The 9,247-nt window shown below is 41.9% G+C and overlaps 1 protein-coding gene across 1 annotated transcript; it reads left to right on the top strand.

The window, feature by feature from the left end:
- Positions 1–358: 358 nt before the first annotated feature.
- Positions 359–8,233, top strand: meox1 (mesenchyme homeobox 1). Its single transcript, XM_076094117.1, has 3 exons — positions 359–871; positions 5,210–5,382; positions 8,111–8,233. Exons 1-3 carry the CDS (start codon positions 385–387, stop codon positions 8,231–8,233), a joined length of 783 nt encoding a protein of 260 aa, XP_075950232.1. The 5' UTR covers positions 359–384.
- Positions 8,234–9,247: the final 1,014 nt, after the last annotated feature.

Below are 9,247 nucleotides of genomic sequence, written 5' to 3' on the forward strand. Positions count from 1 at the left end.
TGTGTGTGAGAGCAGGACAGTGAGGGAAAGTGTGTGAGAGTGTGTCAGGACCGGAGGCTCCAGAGGACGTCACACACACATTCACACACACACTCCCAGAGAGAGAGAGAGAGAGAGAGAAAGCTGTCACAGGAAGGCGTCTATCCTCACGCGTTCTCGGCTGTGGAAGAGTCAGCAGCCTCTGACAGAAGTGAGTGTTCCTGAGGTGGATGCAGCGAGACGATGATGTGCATTTAGTCGGCTGAAGTGGACGTTTCTCAAGACCGATACAGATTTCCAGTCCTTACTCGCTATCAGTTAGGGGAGGGGAGGATTCCAACTCCTCTGCAAGCAAAAAGACTCGTAACAAGACGTTGATTAAGATCGTGTGATTCTTGCCTCGTCATGGATCAGCCAGCCAGCAGCTGCATGAGGAGCGCCCACCCCAGCAGCCCAATCTGGGGCTGCATGAGGAACCCTCACTCGGGGGCCAATCTGCAGTTGCCCTACCAGCAGGCCCCTTTCTCACTCCACCAGAAGCCCGACTTCCTGGCCTACACGGACTTCTCCAGCTCCTGCCTGGTGCCGACTGTGCCGCACGCCGCCTACCCACGAGACGACAGACAGTACCAAGAGAGCCAGGGGGGCTACCAGAGAGCCGACTGGCAGTTCAACCCTTGCGAGACACGGGCGAGGGCGCCCGAGGCCTGCCCGGCCATCGTCGCACCCGTAGGTGGTGCCGGAGGCGGAGGGCCCGAGCTGGACAGTGTAGGGACAGACAGGCTTCCAGGGGCCGTGCCCGGCTGTCTGGAGGGAGAGTACTCGCCTCAGAGCGCGACGTCGGCCGACTCTGACAAGAAGAGCTCCAACAAGAGGAAGAGAGATGTCACAGGTGAGTCGCTGGGATGGATGGGAGTCAGCTGGAGTGTGTTTAGGTCTAATAGAGAGAGACGAGCATCCAAAGACTAATCACAGGAGGGTTAGAAAAGGAAGATGTGCAGTAATGAAATGCACACGTGGGCGTATTAAAAATGACAGTGCACATTCTTCTTCTTCTGCTACTCTGGTGTATACGGTGGACATAAAAAGAAAAGACAGCAGCAAAGAATAAAAATGAAAAATAGACAGTAATCCCATGATTTTTTTCAACAAACCTCTGCACGCAGGTGTTAAAAAAAAAAAAGCCACGCCATTGACGCTCTGTTTTTAAGTGCAGCAAAATGTTAAGTACCTCGAGGTTAAGAATGTCTCCCCTGCCCTGTATCACAGCTGGCAGTGACACAAATTCTCCCTCTTATTTCCTCATCAACTCGCCCTTAAAGCAGCGCTCTCACCGGATCGCTATGTGAAAGGTGAGTAGGTGACGAGACTTTTGTGTTCGAGACGCACACTTCAAGTAGCAGTTGCATCCTCTTATTGTTCAAAAGGCTGAAAAGATTAACGGGACGAGTGAACGTTTCATTGCGCTCCTGCATCCGTTGGAAATAGACCATTGTTTGATAACAGAGTGGTCACATTCAAGATGATGGTAAAAAAAAATCAGGCTTCTGTGGGGAAAAGTGGTTTCAGGCATCGCAGGTGCTTCAGTTATTATTTATTTGAGTGGATTATATTTAGCCACAATCTTGCTGCAGTTTTTTTTTTGTGAATTTTGAATTTATTGAACTTTTTTCACCTAAAACTATCAAAAAGAAAAAGTGCTCATGTAGCTTCACCAAAATAAGATCATACTTCTATTGCATGCTATTTCCAGCAATGCTCTCTGAGTTCATGTTTCCTTATATCCGCCCATAGTTGTGTTGTAAGCATTGCAATAGTATCATTGTATGCTTTTGGATTACAGTACAATTTATTCCCCCTATCATATTTCACACTTGCTAATAGGAAGCAAAAGTAACCGATATCCATGACGAACTCATTCCTAAAAATTTCAGCACGTGACACACTAACACAGAGCGCGACGGAATAAAGTAAATGTTTATATTTAAACTGAATCTGAAGGTGTAAAAGTTTGAATGTGCAGAATTGCTCCCTGGCAGAGTCAAAGATGAATCCACGTCCAACACATCTGGAACGTTCACTTTTCATCTGTGAAAAACTTTTTCTTAACTGAAGAGAAATGTCAGCCTTTCAACTTTGTTTCCCTCACAAAGATGATGATTTATGTAAACGGCCATTTGCACTTCTGCACCTAATAAGAAAGAAAATGTAGCAATAAATATTCCAAATCTGTACTTTGGAGAAATGCATGTAATCTCTGGTAAAACTTTAATCTCCAAGAAACCTTTCTGTGCATATTTTAAATGAGGTTTGGCTCTTGGGTGACTCAGTTTTTACAAATCCTGATGTTTATTTTACTCCACTTACTAGCTGAGTGGAGAAGATACACTTCAAGATATTGTCATCAAGTGCTTCATCGTGATTATCTGTTCTTGTCCAAACGTAACAAACCGTATCTGATTCTGAAGAGCACCAATCATTATTTGGGAGAAAAAAAACTACATGACCGATGTCTGCAACAGCCTAATTGAAGGGGCTGGTGGGGGAAGTACAGACCCCCCCCCCCCCCCCCACACACACACACCACCCACCACCCCCTCCCTCTCTTACCTTATTGTAACCTCCACTCACTACGCTGAAAACATGCCAGACCACGTCTGGTAAAATCACTTCGCCTGCGAGCCCACTCTTTACATTCTTATCCATTGACATTTTCCTGTCGTTAAACCGTAACACAATCTCCCACTGAGTGCATGCAACATGTCTGACCACTACATCGCTTCTTGGTTCCAGAAAAAGAGCCATTCAGTCTTGTATTGACTAGCCGGTGGAAGAGCACGTATATTAGGAAAATGCCCCGAAGGCTTTCACATTACAGACAGAGCTGCTATACAGGCTGCTTGTGTCTGTGTGTATTTATTCAGATATGGGAAAGTGTTTCCAAAACCTAGAACTCCAGCTGGTGCCTGATATCGACTTCAGTCCAAAGTTTGACTGATAATTAATTGTATAATACAGCACGTTATAAAACAGGAACATTGATATAAACTCTCTGTGATTAGCAGATGTTATTATTTTCATTATATTGAATTGTCTGTAATCTGTCCACAATTTAAAACAATTAGGAAAATTCATTATATAAGCAATCAGTAATACTTTTTACCTACTACTTAACATGTATTAACAGAATATTAACACTTAATAAATGGTTTATAACACACTTTAATAAATACAAGGACATTTTAAAATTCAGATTATTTGGCTAGAGGCATATTTAAATGTTTACTAATGTATTTGTCACTAAACTAATGCATAGTAACATGGCTGCATTATTACACATAAGAGCAGTATGTTATAAGCATTTACTAACTGTTTGTATACGTCTACAAATCATTCTCATGTGGGTCTAAAAGTGTTAATAAATGTAATTGAAGACAATTCATCATATATCATTTATGTTGCCGAGCAAACATTACCTTTCCATTCACATTAATAAGCACTTTAAAATGTCCTTATACCTGCTTATAATTACATTATATTGTGTTATAACCCATTTATGAATTGACTTCAACTTACAAATGATAGATAACGAGGTTTTAATAAAGTTTTACCAATAAAACTCCCACTTTTACGTCCACAATTATGCGATCAGTCACACTTGTAATTTTCACCTGCGGTTTTTGATTGAAAACAATCACTTGCAGCTTTAATTCAGTCCTGATGAAGACAAACTACTTTTGCACCATCCACCCCAAAAGAAAGACACCAAATGCTGTTTGTCTTTGGGGACCCTGCTGGGTCCAGAAGCCTTCTCCCTGCAAGTTTACGGTCTCTGGCTGTGCAGGATATTTATTGGGGGCCTGTTTAGTGGGAACCAGTTTGTGCCCCGCCAGGTGTTCGGTCTAACGAAACCTGCTTCACGCAGCTCCAGACCAGACCTGACGCGGCCCGGCAGCACTCAGGGCAGCGAGACACTTTAACAACAATAAGAAGGCTTTTTTTTTTTGGCATGACACACTGGTATTCCAGCACACACACACACCAGGCGTTTGCACACACATGTCCTGGTCTGCCCAGTCACATCTGGCCCAGGTACAGCAGTCCATTTCACATCCTGGCCCGCTGCTCTGGCAAGCGCCGAGCAAAACTTCTCACTTTGACAAATTAGAACCGTTTTCTAGCGATTACATCAGCTGCTAGTGTCGCTACCAGCGCTCAATTATTACCACAAAAACTCTTTTCCCTTTTAATACACGAGAGGTTTTACTGGGAGTTAAATCCACCAGCTTTCATTGATATTCATCCTGGTAAATGAGGTTTAAAATTTTAACATTTCCTAGGAAATATCAAGGCAGGGATCTATAAATCTTAGCAATAAACCGTGACTTTTGTCTTATAAGAGCTTAAATAATCAGTGAAACCGATGTCAGCATAGTTCAAACCACATTTACCGGTCGCCCCTTACAGCTGACCGCCACCTTCATAGAGATATCTTCGTCCTGATGTATTCGCTGTCATGTTGAGATGAGTTAATGTGAATCTGCTCCAGAGGGAAATCTCCCCTGACACACACACACACACACACACACACACACACACACACACACACACACACACGTAGCAGTCGGACCTGGACACATCCGCACCTTTGTTCTTTTGTTAGAGGCTTTAACGATGTTCCGCTGCATTCCTCTCCTAACTCAGTCCCTCTGTGGCTGGTTTGGTGGGCCCTGCCCTGTGCCGACAATGCTCTCACACACACGCCGTGAATCAACGCTCGAATGCATCAGTTTGGTCTAAAATGTGTAAACAAACAAATGAAGGCAGAGCGTGTGCATTGATACATGCACGCTGGTGCAGAGATGCACATGCATGTATACTCGCTGCAGGTGAACAGGACTCGTGTGAGCTCAGGTCATGGTGGTCTCTTTTTAAAGTGCTGGTTTTGGTGTTTACTATATGAGGGGCCTCCCAGTAAAGAGTCTTTGGAGTTGTGGTTTGTTGGTTGAAAAGGTCCTTCAGGGCTATTTAATAGTCAACGAGAGGCTGGTCACAAATCTAACTTTAGTCGTTCCATATTTAAAACAAATGTGATTGAAAAGTACAAAAAATAATGCTAAGAATTTGTCCATTCATCAGCAAACAGTCTTGAGGAAAGTTTGAAGAAGAAAGCTGCCAAACGCACTCCTTAATCTGCATGAAATGCATTTCCTTTTCTGTTTCCCTCCAGATATCCAGGACTCCAGTTTTAAGGTGGACTCCAGCTGCAAGGCCCGGAAAGAGCGCACGGCGTTCACCAAGGAGCAGCTGAGGGAGCTGGAGGCTGAGTTCACCCACCACAACTACCTGACCAGGCTGCGGCGCTACGAGATCGCCGTCAACCTGGACCTCACAGAGAGACAGGTACGCCATTTATCATACATATCAATATAATACTCCGTATTATTCATCAGTCGAATATGTTAAATATCAAATATGTTTCTGTTATTTCTGAGTCAAATGGGACGCATTTAGATAAAAACTAATCTCTGATTTCGGACTTTTTGTTTATGAAAGAATCCTTGCAAAAAATACAAAATATAGCAGAAAGGTTTATGTGACAAATACTGAAACGTGGAAAGAAATTTGTTTCTAAAAGTAAATATTTTAGTTCAGCTACTGATTCATTTTTTTCTAATTCTACTGTCATACTAATCCACCAGCAAAAGTCCCAAAAGATTTTTATATTGCAATATTGCAATATTTATCCATGCACATAGATGCATTTAGATCATAATGAACCGCTTTTTCCACGATATTTCTTCGTGCTGCGGTTCGAGCAGAATGACATGCAGCTTTAATGAGTGGGCGGCAGCTCCAGACTCGATGAAAATCGGGCGAACATGTGTCGATGCTGCTGGATGAAACCTCAGTCTGTCTGTCAGGCCCGGTGTCCCAGCTCCTCCTAATGAGGCCACGGTGCCACAGTGACCACACATACTGCCGTCTGCTCCTCAAATCTATTTCCCAGACCTCCAGAAAAAACACACACACACTCGCATATATATATACACTGCTGTATGGACGGACACACTCGCACAGCCGGGTTCCATCTTTACTCAGAGGTCCCACTGCAACTGGTCGGCTTTTTCCAGCTCATCCTCCCGGCTTTGGCGTTTTCGCCGTCCTTTCAGTCGGCCACGATGTGAAGAAGAAAACTCAAAGAGGCTTTTGTATGTGGCAGCAGATTCATTTGAATCCCAGAGTAATCAGGAGTCACCTCAAACGTTCTCGACCTGACATTCCTTGAGCTGCTAGAGTCATCCTAAAATATAAATTGAAGTCAATCATGTCTCTCAAAAATGTCACTTTTTCATGAACTGAGACGAAGAGCTTGGAGTTCAGTGTTGCTGGCTTTCAACATAACACAACTGGTTTTAATGGGTTTTATTAAAAGATACGGCTGGAGATATTCTATATTTTCTTATGTCAACAAATCCCATTTGCATCATACTAACAGCAAACTATTAACAACTTGTGTATCCAAAGCCTGATGCATCTTCCTCCTCTGTGCCATAGAGATCCTAGTTGTCCAAACACTATTAAAGCCACACTGTGACATGTTCCTTCATTGTGATGAACATTGGTACTGTAGTTTAATTTAAATAAATCTACCCTGCTGCTGTAAATGCTCAGCAGATCACCACATGTTTATTAATCCGCTGCTGAAAATACTCCAACAAATGCACCACTTCCTCTTCAGGAAGGACTGAGCCACAGATGTGTTAACAAATGGACTAATTGTTGTTTTAGGTCTTTTCATGGGATTTGTTGACAAATAAAAAATGACGAGCCTAATTTTAAACGACCGGTTAGTGAAACATTCACTTCATCTGTTACTGTCCAGATTTATTTGGACGTTGTTTTGTCTCGGTGTTAATCTGTCACATTATTTTATAAAATCTTGAGTGAACGTTCTCAATCACACACTTCAACCCTCGGTTGTTTTTTTTGCCGTATTTTCCCTGTAATTTTCAGGAAGTGTATGTTTGCGCTGCTATTCTTGGCCAGACGGCTGAAGCATGATATCATTCACATTTCAGAGCGGCGCAGTGACACAGATGAGCACCATCCACACTGTAAACTCACATCCTGTGGAGGCCGACATCCTGATAGTTGACTCCTTTGACCCACTGTCCATGCGATACTCTCTGCCTGCATTTGCAGAGATTTTTGAGCCAGAACCGAGAGCTTTGTACCGACAATTCATGCTTCTTGCAAGGCCAACGCAAACTGAGCCAGTTGACATACCGCGCTGGGAGATTTGTGGGGGATTATTTGTCTATTTTTCCGCTGACCGTGTTGTAAATTCTGCTAAAAATTGCAACACAGAGAGAAAAGCCACAGTGATCATGTTACAAGTTCATATTTGGTGGAATAATTCTGCACTGTATCTGAGTGTTATCTAGAATAGATTCTTCTTGTTTTAACTTCTTATGCTGGGTACTTAATACACGGTATTAATTAGTAATATACCAGTATGGCTGCAACTAATGATTGTTTTCATTTAATGATTAATCTGACAATTATTTTCTCATTTAATAGTTAAATACTTATTATCATTACTTAATCAAATTATGTATTAGTCTTCATGTACATATATAAAACCTTTATTTTAGCAGCCTGGTAATTGTCTTTTTAATTGGTCTTGTGTAGTTTGTAGTTTTACTTCTATTCTTATTTTAGTTTTGTAGTCCTCTCGTTATTTATATTTTACTCTTCCTACTAAACTGTATTTATTTCTGTTCTTGTGCTGCTGCAACAACCCAATTTCCCATTTGGGAATCAATAAAGCCTTTTATCATGTTTTACTTCAACAGTCAAAAAACCGTCAAAAAATTTGCTTCAAAAATAATTGACAATTAATAGATGAATATAATAGTTGCAGACATATTTTCTGTGGATCCACTAATCAATCGATCAACAACATTGATCTTAAGTTATGGCAAAGGGGGAAGCACCAAGAGGCAAATATACCTCATCGATTTTATCCATGTACGCTGATGACATCGTGATCTTTAAACACAATTCTTTATCAAAAATCAAGAAACACATTTTAAACCGTAGCGTTTGCTTTACTTCTGTCCAACAGGTGAAGGTGTGGTTTCAGAACAGGAGGATGAAGTGGAAGAGAGTGAAGGGAGGACAGTCGTCTTCGCCCAACGATCTGGAAAATGACGACATAGACTCGGCGGCTTCGCCCAGCTCTGAATGAACAAAAAAAAGACGGCGGCGTTATGAAAAAGGAGATGACACACACACAGAGAGAGACTTGGGGTCAACTGGACACCAACGCAGCACAATGCAACTGCAGGAATCAAACAACTCTTTTTATTACCACAGGAAGAAATCAACGAGCATCTTCTTTGCTGTTGTAAATAGTTGATTTTTGTCCACAATGAACTGCATTTTCGATACATTTTTTGATAAATACTCCGTGCAAGAGGCCACCTCTTGTTGCATTGACTGTGTCTTAAATATTAGAGATGATACTTATTGGTCATTGTAGATCAGTGACAAGGTCCAGATAAGCAGCTTTAAGGCCGGTGATGACATATCACACCGTGATGTGATTGTGTTTGAGAGCATCTCCTTTGGTTCCAATATTGTAATCTTGGCCTTTTGACGCTTGACTACAACCACCTGGGAAAACTCAGACTGCACAAGTGTTGCCAAGCCATAAGTGCCTCACAATCAGATGACTTCTGCTTCATTTTGTCAGTTTCTTTTTCCCTAGAATATAGTTTTGTTTTTTTATAATCTGTCAAGCATTTTTTTTACTATTCTTTTTTTATACATGTTGAATGTTATTGATAAAACACAGATGTTGCCTGTTTCTGCAAATAGAATAAATCATCTGCTGCAAAATGATGGGAAAAATATCTTGATGATTTCTTCCACCCTGCAATAATTGAGACGGTAGGTACATGTGTGCATTATGGGCTGATGGTTTCATCACATGGAGATCTTTAGGTCAGACATAAGTGCTACGAAAGTTATAACCGAGGAGAAGTTTGCTCCCATTTGCTTTTGATGTCGGCAGCTGACATCAAAGGTAATAAATCCTGCATGTGTGTCCGTGTACTTGCATGTCCCTTTAAGCATGCTTAAGTATTTTCGCCAGGCTGCAGTTATATGCCGCCCATATTTTTTTTTTGTAGTGATTCAAACCGGTCTGGTGTTGTGTTCATTGGTGGCAGTTTCCCTGGTTGGAAAAAACAACCAACCA

This window comes from Anarhichas minor, unplaced genomic scaffold (assembly GCF_050575085.1).
Source record: "Anarhichas minor isolate MPS153535 unplaced genomic scaffold, ASM5057508v1 ptg000017l, whole genome shotgun sequence".
NCBI classification, from domain to species: Eukaryota; Metazoa; Chordata; class Actinopteri; order Perciformes; family Anarhichadidae; genus Anarhichas; species Anarhichas minor.

Excerpts from the sequence above, each read along its gene's own strand:
- meox1 (XM_076094117.1), top strand. The coding sequence starts at position 385 with ATGGATCAGCCAGCCAGCAGCTGCATGAGGAGCGCCCACCCCAGCAGC. Across the intron at positions 872-5,209 it reads GAGGAAGAGAGATGTCACAG|ATATCCAGGACTCCAGTTTT; the intron begins GTGAGTCGCTGG and ends GTTTCCCTCCAG. Across the intron at positions 5,383-8,110 it reads TGGACCTCACAGAGAGACAG|GTGAAGGTGTGGTTTCAGAA; the intron begins GTACGCCATTTA and ends TCTGTCCAACAG.